Source organism: Vidua chalybeata, chromosome 18 (assembly GCF_026979565.1).
Source record: "Vidua chalybeata isolate OUT-0048 chromosome 18, bVidCha1 merged haplotype, whole genome shotgun sequence".
Taxonomy (NCBI): Eukaryota; Metazoa; Chordata; class Aves; order Passeriformes; family Viduidae; genus Vidua; species Vidua chalybeata.
Window position 1 is genome coordinate 14,066,996 of NC_071547.1, and position 11,393 is coordinate 14,078,388.

The window sequence follows — 11,393 nt, forward strand, 5'->3', positions numbered from 1 at the left end:
CACAAACACCCAACCTTCCCCAAGCTGTAGAGAGCAGGGAACCCAGCTAGCCCAGCCATGGAAGGAATGTGCCAGGCAAGGGGAGAATCCTCGATGTCCAGGTGTCTACAGCTGCTTTCCCCACCAAAAGCAGTACAGATGGACAAGCTTCACCAAGAAAATAAAATCCCAACAGCAGAGCAGCTCCAGGACCTGGCCTGCTCCTTTCCAGGTTGTTCCCTTCCCGCAGAGAAAGAAATAAAGGCCAGAGTGCCAGAGTGACAAAGCTGTGGCAGAAGGAAGGTGCTGGAGGCCCATGTGTCTATGCTGGGATAGCTGTCACCCAAACCTATACCGGGGCACGAGGGGGGCAACTCTGCTCCAGATCCAGCAGAAAGGTAGAAGTAGGTGGGTGGTGAAGAACAAGGCGGTGTGACCAGGCAGAGATGCCTCCCACCCACCTACCACCCCCTGGCACTGCTGCAACCCCCCACAGCTTCCTGCCTGGGAGTGAGAGCACTGAGGAATTTGGGGGGATTAAGAGCCCAGTAATCCTCCCTGTAGGAGCCGAGCATTAACATTCCCCCAGCCAGCGTCCACCGCTGACCTACTTCTCCCACGGGAGCAGTGGGATGGGGGCCCGGCGCAGAGGGCAGTCACCTGGTTTGGGCTTGGAGAAGCATCCTCCCATGGTGCCGGGCGGGACAGGCAGCGGGGGCGGGCAAGTCAGCGAGGGTGCGGGCACATCCTCGCATGGTACTGGAGGTGTCCCGGCTCCGCGTCGATCCCCACCTGCGTTGGGTAGAAAAGCTCCGTGAGCGCTGGTATGGCCGGAAGGTGGCTGCGGCGAGGAGGGGAGGCAAACCCGTGACAGCGCTGTCGCCTATGCCCACAGCTGCCGGCACACACTGTGGCCACCCAGATGACCCGAGGGACATGGGCACAGCGACCTGCTGGGGTCACCGTGCTGGGAGAGACCGCTAAATTCAGTTATGAAGTTTATAAATTCAGTCATCAGAGTTAATTACAAAAACCCTCATATCATTTATGGCCAGACTTTAATAACTTCCCAAAGCCTTGACTTTTGGAATTAAAGCTCTAAGCACACAGGTCACAGCACAAATATAATGACTGAACCATAAATACATTTCAGTTGCGGTTTTTGTGTTATTATTAAGAGACTGGAAAAAAGAAGTCAGTTCTATTGCACAGTCCTGCAAGTTCCCCTATGCCAGTTTTGCTCATTCCTGTAGAAATCCCATTGGCTTAGGAACACTTAATTATTTAGAGAAAGGGGTTTTGATATCAGACCATTTTGCATCAGCCTCCTTTTTTTACATTATTGAGATTTTTTTTTTTTTTAATTTTTAAAGTCAAGTTGTGTTTCTCTTATTAGCTTTGACTTGAGGTGCTCTCAGATTTGGTACAGACTAAGAATTTAGATAAACCTTTCCAATTCCATTCCATGAGTGAAAACAGCAAAGAGTCATCCAACACACTGGCAATAAAACAGTATATTTCATTTGTTTTACTCATTCCTGAATTGAACTGACTTACTATGGTTTTGCCACGTATTTTTCAAAAAGCCCTCTGATCTGGGCAGGAAGATAAATACAATTTCCCAATTATATTGTGAGACAGGCAAAGTAGGTTTTTCTGTAGTTTATAAAATGCCTTGAGATCTTTACAATGAGAAGAAATTAGAGAAGTGCCAGGATACCAAGCACCTTCTCTCCTTAGCTTAAAAATCAACTTAAAATATCAGGATGTAGCCCTCTGTTTTCAGCTATATCACTCCAAAACACAACTTCCAACTCCCCTTCCATGCATAGCATCACCTCTGCTCAGCCCCAGCTGTGTTGCAGAAGCAGCTTCAGAGCCTGGATTACGTTGAATAAGCAATCCAAGCTGTAGAGGAACACAAGCCTGGTGCCTTGCCCATGGTGCAAAGCAAGCATGTGCTATTTGTTACTCTGCAAAGAGGGATTATTAAATGCAGAGGGAAGAGCTCTTCTCCCAAGACCATCCCAGAGAAGTAGCATGACAATGTTTATACAAGAGTAAATGCAAAAAAAAAAAAAAAAAAAAAAAAAAAAAAAGCTACCATGTAAGAAGGTGCATAAATGCAGAAGAAGATTTGGGAGTAGTGGGGGAAAACAGAGTGGAGATGTCACATGCAGTAGCTGCAGTAGGGCCCTTTGCCAGAACCAGCAGAAAGAAAGGGAAAATGGCTTTGTACCAGGCAAACTGAGTCTTGGGTCAATGCTGTATCAGTGATACAGGACAACAATTTAGTGCATATAATAAAATACTGCCACTGGTGCCTCAGGAGCAAACCAAGTCCCCACTACCGCAGATCAGCTCTTTGCAGTGGACTTTCCGCAGCAGAAGTGGACACTGTGGCAGCAAGACAGGATCATGCCCCAGGCAAGCAGTGCCCTGGCACCATTGCAGCATTCCCTTGGGATGCTGCACATATGGGGGACCACAGCAGGGACCCCTGGACAGGAGGTGGGTTGGATGGCAGAAGGGTAGCTCCCAAATATGTCTCACCAGAGAATCACTCCAACTTCTCCAATCCTCCCAGAGATGCTGATGTGGGACTGGTTTCTAGCTGGTCTGGATGGTTTTAACAAGGTCCTGGGGGGATGTCAGAATTCCTGAATGTCGGAATGTCACCCATTCATCCAAGATGCATTTGCTTTGTTTGGACCTTAAAAATGGCAATCTGCAGCCATTCCCTCAAGCCCACTTCACATCTCCTAATTTCTCCACTGATGGTCCCTCCAGCCTTTCCAAAGCACTGAGACATCTGCACCTCCCAAAGTGGGTCAGAGGGAAGTGTTTGCTATCAGAGGTGTCCCTTCTCCACTCTTAGAGTTCACCAGGCAAAACCAAAATGGTTCTTGGTAGGATTTCAGCTGATGCCATCAGAGAAGAAGCCATCTGGCTGCTCCCAGCCTCAGTCCCAGCAAGCATATGGAGATGCTTCAGAGTCACCTGAGTCTCAGATGCTTGCAGAGAGGCACCACCCTCCCCTGTCAGACCAACTCAGGTGACACAATAGGGCCATGTCACTGTTAGTGGCATCCAGAGGTATTGATCCAGAGCTGAATCCTGCAGGATTCATGGCCAAAGCCATACGCTCTGTTAGGAGAAGGAAATAAGCCCATACACAATACAATGTAGCTGAGCCCAGGTTCACCTGTAAAACCTTGCTAGGTCCTGATGGGCGACAGCCTGACCTGAACAAGGTGTCCATCCTCAGTAAATGAGTTCATCATCTGTTCCCTGAACAAAACAACACTCTGTGGCACACAGCTGAACAGGAACATCTTAAGCATCTGCTCAGAGAGAGCAAGAAGGAGTGGGCTACCAAATTACAAGGTAACTGTTGTGGTGCTGAGGATCATACTAGTCCCATCCCTAAAAGCTCTAGTGTGAATGAGGAACCGGCCCCTACACCAAGCTGTCTGCAGAACTCCATCATCCACAGAGAGCACTGCCCAAGCATACAACCAGGAACACCAGCCTGCTCCCCAACAGGAGAAATTGGGAAAATTATCTAACAGAAGAAACATGGGAAACGGTCTAGTGCTACTGACCATGAGCACTTCCCCTGCACAGCAGCAAAATATGTAAAATATGGCAACATCAAGCTTCAGTGCAAGTCAGGGATATCAGACCAGACAGCTCACCTGGCTCAGCCCAGTATCCACTGCCCAAACATGGCCAACAGCACCCATCTGCCACAAGCAGGCAGGAGCAAGGCAGGAAGGCAGGGACACTCCAGCCCCACACTTCCTGCTGGGCTCAGAGCAGGATCCAGAGCCTGCTCCACTTCTGAGCAGTGCAGTGCTGGCAGAGCTATTATTAGCACTGTGCTTCTGCAGTGCCCCAGGCTCCTGTTTTAATCAAGTGTTCCGCTGTGACTCCAAAATCCTTTCCAAGAGCTAATGTGGCAACTATATAACTATATAGGTGAATTAGTACACCATAAGTATAAAAAATGTTTTTCCCCTGAGCATCAGTTTGTGTTTATTGCCCCAGTATCATTTCCTCACCTGGCACCCAGGTCCCTCCCATCCAGCTGCAGCATCTGTCAGCATCTGTCCTGGTGCTGTAAGTAACCCTGCATCACCTGCCTAGAAATCTGGCACAGATATGAGCACCCTGAGACATGGACACTTCCCAGAGATGTCAGTTTGCCATCCCAGCTTGCTCCAGCTGGAGACCTCTGTGGAGCACTGAGCAGAGACACACTTGTGCCACTGTTGACTGAGACCCTCAGCCATGATTCACCTGCTGTGTGAGGGGGACCTGGTACACATGGACACCAGCTGCCCCTGTGCCCTCTCCAGGCTTCTCCAGACCCCCTCACTGAGCTTCTGGCTGCACACTTACCTTTTTGTGGACATCACCCTGACCCTTATTGCCTTGGCCACACCAGCCCTGGGTGCCACCAGAGGAAGAAGAGGTGAAAGGGCTGCTTCTCATTCCCTTCCCACTTGCCCAGCACAAGTCTCCTCACCTGGTCCCCTGGACACATAGAGGGGGTTTCTCCACCTCTCAAGGCAGCTCTGTCCCCTCCCCATCCTTCTGTCCCCTACTCTCAAGCCCTGACCCAAGTTCCCTCTCCTCAGTAATGTGGGAGCTCCCAGTGTCATCAAGAAGATGACTGATGTGATCTCCTGGCAGCAGGGGCTAGCAGGTGTGAGGCCAGAGAAGGCAGGGGCTTGGTGACAACTCACCACATGCTCTCAAAGAAGGGACCCTGCCCTGGGGCTGAAGCATGGAGGAGACAAAGATGCTAGAGCAGCTGCCAGCTCCTGAAGATCCTGGATATGGCTACCAGAATAAGAAACATCTCTGTCCCTGGGTCTTACAATCCCAGATCCTCCAGGTTTTGAACAACCCTCGTCCTCCCACAGCTGCATTGCCTCCGCTGCCCTGTCCTCCTCTTGGGACAGACACAAGCTAGCCCTAGGTCTGCTGGGACACAGTTCAGGTTCCCAAAGCTCAGGAACATGCCAATCATTCCAAGGAATCCAGACAGCAATCGGTGCTCCCATCCTGCCATCACCAGCATCCAACCTTCATTCTCCCAGGGAGCTCAGGATCAGGTGCTCAGCCAGCCTTTCTCCTCTCTTGATTTCCAGGCACTTGCTTGGACTGGCTTCCTCCCACAGCTGGAAATGCCTGAATGATCTCTGCCATGAGTCCAGCAAACCAGACTCCGAGGACTTTTGTCTTCTCCACACAGGTGAGCTCTCTGCTTCCTTTGCAGTGCTCTGCAGCAGGATCTGGAGGAAAGCTGTGGGCAACATAGCAGAGCACCTAGAAGACCTTTGAGGAGGTTTCTGAAGAACCACTGGAATTCAGTGAACAAGTGGGACATCTGGGATATGCTCTGTTGTCTCTTCATTGACATCACCAGTCTGCAGAAGAAGGTCCATGGAAAGCCAAGGTCCGCACAAGTGAAGATGAGGAAGGTCTCTTCTCAGACACACACCAGGATCTCAAAGGAGAGGTCAACAAAAGATATCTCCCAAAGACATTCTGTCAGGATGAGGAGGAGAGCTTCCCCAAGGTCAAGGGAGAACTCCTCAGTACTGGAGAACTAATGTAAACCACAGAGGAAGAGATAGGCAATGTGAGCCCTGGGGTGGTTGTTTCTCAAAGAGAGTGGGATCAAAGGGCTAATCAAAGAGATACTACACCTCTCAGCAACTTTTAATGCAGGGAGCATTAACATGGCAGCCCCAAGGCAGTTGTGGTCATGATTATGTTGGTATTCATCTCCCATCAGTGTGGCACCTCTTGCTCTGCACCTTCTGCCCATGATCATGGAAGAGGTTTCTAGTGGTCATCTGACCCAATGCCAGCTGTGAGCACAGTGATGTACCAGCCTGGGTCAAACCATAATTCTGCCTTAAGCTTTGGACAATGGACCCAGCACTAGTCATGACAGGACCCACTAACATGTGGGGGTCCTCAAGGGTACAAGACCTTTTTAGATGGGTATCAGTGGGAAAGATTCAATGGTATACAAAAAACAAGGAAATCCTTTCCTGGCATCTGGAGACCACCAAAGACCTACCCATCCACACATTTGCCAGATGCAGCACTCACTAAAAATAGGAACAGGAGATGTTGAAAGATTTCATTTCCTCAACAATTTGGAGCACTAATGGTCTCCTGGTGGGACTGGAAATTAATTTTTACTCCCAAGATACCCCACTTCTGGAGTATTTTGTGGTGCTGAGCCCCCCTGAGGTGCCTCCAGTAGAGGAAGGAAAGGAATTCGGCAGCTGTGCTGTGCTCGGGAGCGATGACAGCCATAGGGGTCAGGCACAGGAGTTGCTCACATGCTCAGGTAACAGCTCATCACCAGTTTGGGGTCTCCCTTGGAGATGGGCACAAGTGCCAGGGAGCTTTGCCTTCCTCTACAGCTCTAAACATCGCCCCTTGCCAGGCTCCTCAGGGCTGTTTCTGGCCAGGGATTCCCTGCTGTGTCAGGGCCAGGAGTCCAGCTGTGTGTGTGATCTCTCCACCTCTCTTCCTCGTGGCAGCTTTGTTTTTCTAGCTTTCAGTCACGTGTAGCATAGGTCTTCTAAGGCAATGTCCAACAGCTCTGCACTGAACAGGAGCTGCTGGTTTTTAACTGCTCCTGCATACAATAAAATTTTCTTTTTATTGAATCTAGTTTCTGTTGTCTGCAAACATTTGCTTATTTCTGCCCTGAGAACTTTGTCCTTCAGGAGCTTTATCAGTTCCCACAGATAATTTTTGGACTCAGAACGATGTTACAGCTAATTGAAGAGCTCAGCACTTTCTTATTGAGACATCCTTCATGGATGTCTCTAAAGGATCCAGGCTAAGTCATTTATTTTCTGCTCTGTTTAAGGACTGAGCTCAACATCTGGAAAACTTACTTGCCTGCTCTGCAGACTGAAAGGTACCATGTGCCTGTTCCAGCCATTCCCATCCAGCTCTGCAAGCTGGTTCCACATCCCCCAAGCAGGAACACAAGAGGAGGGGGCAGCTGGAGCCTCAGAGCATCTGGTGTCACCAACTGTGCTTGCAGGGAAGAGCTGGCTCTGACTCTGTCCCTGCTGTGGGAAAAAACAAGCCCTGATCTCAAACCATACCCTATCCACTACAGTGCTGCCAATTCTCCATACATGCAAAATATTGTCTTTAACACAAGGCCAGTAGGAGCCATGGAGCAGTCCCAGCAGCAGACCTGTTTTGGTCACACCCTACAAGTGAAGTGCAGCACAGATCCCACCACAGCCTCTCCAGCCCATCCCATAAAGCATAGTCTGTCCCATGGGGCAGCCCAGGCTCTGGTCCCTGGACACAAAGGACTCTGGTCCATCTGGTCCTGAAAATCAGCAGGACCCAGAGCATTCTTTCCCATCTACCTCCTCACCACACAAAATGGCACCTAACAGGGACCCCATACCTCAGCCCCACCATAACCCTCTGTGGCTCCATCCCAGCCAGACACACACCCACCCTGACCCACCACACACTCCTGCCACATCCCCAGCCCCCATGCACCAGACTCACACTCAGTGGTGTGCTCTTACAAGGGCTGCCCATTTCTCTCACTTTTCTGGGGATTTGCTCCAGTTTGACTCCCACAGTGTTTAGTCAGAACTAAGCCAACACCCTCACCAGGTTCCTCCATGACTGTGCCAGTATTAGAAAGACTTTAGAGTGGTGACTCCACATTCCTCTGTCCATGATGAGTACACCCAGACTGTCCTTCTCCACCGCATCCTGAAGGCCCGCTCTTGTTTCATATTAGTGCCACCATGCACGGTCTCATGCTCACTCCTCCATCTGTGCTCAGTGGTGCAACTCCAGCCACCAGTGGTGCTTTCCACCTCCAACTCCTCAGCCAGTTTCAGCTGCTTTGTGGGCAGAGGACATTCATTAAAATATATAAGGTGGATCCCAAGAGTCCTGCAGTTCACCAAGCAGTACACCTGCCTCTGCTCCAGTATCTTCCTGGCCCTAGTGATCCTGCCAGGGACCAGGCTTCAGCCCAGAGGTGCACCAGCACTCTCCCACAGCTCACCTCCTTCCCTCCCCAAAATCAAACAAGTCTCCACTGGTGTGGCGGAATCCCAGTCCATCTCCACAAAGCCTGTCAGAGCAGGAGCCAGCACAGACCCCACACACCACACTCCTCAGGGTGCAGAGTGGTAGTGAAACAGTATTTGGGCTCCAGCTCTTGTCCGAGCACAGCCACACTACCAGTGTCTCATAGCCCACAGGCACCTTCCTGCCATCCTCACCATCCTGCAGAGATCAACTCTCCCCAAAACCACAGCAGCCACTGGCACAAAGTCCTACTGGCACCCTGAGTTGCCTGCAACTCCCCTCTCTGCTCACCCTGGGGTCCATCCTCCACTTGCTGCAACACCCTGGGTGCCACAGGCCATTATCTCAATGAGGAACCCCCTTGTTTCCCAGCAAGGTCTGGCTCAGCAAAATCAAACTTTCCTGTCTCCAGGGCAAGTCAGACTCTGCTGCCAAAAAAAAGCAGCTCTCTCCACAGGACACAGGACTCTGAACACAGCCCAGGCATGGTTGGAGCACTGGGGAGCCCAAGGCCCTACCCCCACCCCATGGACCATGCTGTGCACTCTGTGTTATCAACACCACCTGCAGCAGCCCTGCTCTGACCCCAGGGAGGAGCACAGGGCTTGCCTGCCAAGAGAAAAGGAGACAGTGGGAAGATAATCAAGTCACACAGAAGACAGTGTGACAGGGGATGATGATTTTAGGGCAGGGAGAGCTTGTATTTTTAAAATAATATGAGGATGAAAACAGATGGTCTCCATCTTGAAGTTACCATTTTTGTCAGGAATCACAATACCACGGATGAAAAGAGAGTCCCACAACCCCTAGCTGTGGTTCCCAGACCAGCAGATCAGCCTTCCAGAATGGGGTGCCCAACTGGAGGACCACCCCTGTGTTCATGTCACTGCTTCTTGTCCCGCCACCTCAAAGATGTTGCACACAGGTCATGGTAACACTGTGCAGACATGCAATGCACTGCTGCCCACCCTCTGCCCATGGAGCAGATAAGCCAAAATCAAGGGGGCTGGTACAGAGGAACCCCATTTTCTTGTCTCCCTGGCACCCCAACCTCTTCTTTACCTCTCTAGCTTTTCTCCCCATTCTTCCCCCTTGATAGCTCTCCAGCTAGCTTCCACTTACCTCTGCCCAACCCTCCCATTCCCACTTTCTTGCCATTTCCATACCCATCCCAATCCTGCTGCCTGGCTTCTGCTTCAGGGTCCCCCAGCTGCTGACACACAATAACTCTGACACCCCCAGAGCAGCACTGGACCCCTCCTTCGCCTCCTGTTCTGTCCTCCACCTTGTTTGCCCAGCCCCCTCAGTATAGCCCTCCCTGCCAAAGCTTTACCTCTCCAGCCACTTCCTGGTGGGGTCCAAGATTTGCTTTACACCCACCTGGAGAAAGCAGTGGGTTTGACTTTGCCAAAGGGTGATTTCCCTTCAAATGGTCCCAAGAAACAGAAGCAAAAGTCACGCTGCAAAATGGCGAGAGCAGCTCACGGCCCCAGCGATGGGCTGTATGGCTCCATCCCAGCGTGGGCAGGGAGGGATGCGGGCAGGGAGTGATGAGCCCTGGTGCACTTCACCTTGTCACCAGGAGTTTGTGTCAGTGGCAGCACAGAGAGCTACAAAGCTGCCGTTTAATGTACCCTGCTGGTTCTCGAAGAAGTGCAGTGGGAACGCCGTGTCAGAGCACAATCAGGCAGGATTGTTTTCCTGGATGCTGCTTCAGCAATTTACCAGCTCCAGAGTAAAGGCTCATTCGGCAGCACTATCTATCACTGCCACCTCTCCACACACCTCTGTGAGCTAGACTGGAAATCATTAATCATGGGATTGGGTTCAGATTGTAAAGATCTGCCAATAAAAATCATAAAATGTTGGAAATTCTCCCTGGATGAAGAGTGACCGATGCAAAAATCAAATAATTTCACAACACGAGTGACCTTTAATTCTCATTTGCTCCACCACAGGCAGCTAAGCCCCTGCTGTGCTGTCACTGCCAGGTCCCCATTGCACAAAAGCAATCTGCATTCCCCACAGGAGCTGGAGCAGGGCAGAAGGAGTTTATCCCAGCAATGTTTTCCACCACTAACAGCTACAGTATAACACCACAGTCCAGCTCCATTCATCACACTCAGATGTTCCCTCTCAAAGGGGACCATGCAGTACATGGAACCATAGAATGTCATGAGTTGGAAGAAACACACAAAGATCATGGAATGGCTTGAGTTAAAGCTCATCTCTTTACACGCCCCTTGCCATGGGCAGGAACACCTTCCACTATCCCAGGCTGCTCCAAGCCCTGTCCAGCCTGGCCTTAGACACTTCCAGGGATGGAGTAGTCACAGCTTCTCTGAGCAACCTCTGCCATTGCCTCATCACCCTCACGGTGGAGAATTTCTTCCTAATATTTAATCTTATCCACCTTTCTTCAGCTTAAAGACATTCACCCCTGTGCAGGCAAGATCATGGTCCCCCTCTGGTCAGGGGGAAAGAAACTTGGAGAACACGCTTGGCGGAAGGACATGATACAGGGACCTAAACCCCGTTCAGGACAAACGCGGCTTTTCTCCGCGACCCATTTTTATGCCGCTTTGATTTCCTGGGCATTTGCTGCATCTCAAAATAGATACGGAGACATGCGGCACTCTTGCACCGCCTGCCCCCGGCTCCGACCCCGGCCCCGCCGGCACCTCCGGCTGTAGAGGAGCCCCCGGGCCCGTCGCGCGCCCCGGTAATCCCGATACCCCCGGTGCCCCTGCTCCTGCGGGTAGCGGCGGCCCCCACCGACCGCTCCCCCCTGCCGAAGGTGCGGTGCGGTCCCGGAGAGCGGCCGTGAACTGAGAGCTTCCCTCGCTTCACATCTTCCCGGCACGGGTCCCCGCCGCCCCCCGCGCTTACCTGGGCAGCAGCGGCGGTGCCAGCGCGGCGGGAGGAGCGCGGCCGGTCCCGGGGCGGGGCAGGGGGCGGGACACGCCCCGCCGCGGGTGCGGAGCGGGAGGCGCCTGCCGGCCCTGTCCGCTGTCGGTACACGCGTGGCGGGGGCTCCCCGCTGGCCCCGGGCACACCGGGGCGGTTGGTTCTGCTTTGTCCCACGGGGTCGCCACTGCCGGGGCTATTCCTGCCCACCTGAAATACCCCGGCCCTGCCCTTCCCTTCCCAGGTCCCTTGCTTTACGTTACATTCGTTCTGGATTCACGTCTCTGACCACCCCCTCCCCCCACCCCCCCCCCGAAGACAAAGATCTGCACCACTCTCCGCTTCCTCCTGCCTGGAACCTTTCTTGTCCCCAGAAAACTCTTTCCCTCCCC

The 11,393-nt window shown here is 52.0% G+C and overlaps 1 protein-coding gene across 4 annotated transcripts in view; it reads right to left on the reverse strand.

The window, feature by feature from the left end:
• The window catches only part of AIFM3 (apoptosis inducing factor mitochondria associated 3), a 55,412-nt gene extending 44,267 nt beyond the window's left edge, over positions 1–11,145 (reverse strand). For all 4 annotated transcript variants that reach the window (XM_053959074.1, XM_053959078.1, XM_053959077.1 and 1 more), the window contains exons 1-2: positions 10,984–11,145; positions 640–771 (exon numbers count right to left, since the gene is read on the reverse strand). In XM_053959074.1, coding sequence (XP_053815049.1) covers positions 640–670 — 31 coding nt within the window. In that variant the 5' untranslated portion in view covers positions 671–771; positions 10,984–11,145. The remainder of the gene's footprint in view (positions 1–639; positions 772–10,983) is intronic.
• Between the last annotated feature and the right edge of the window lie 248 nt (positions 11,146–11,393).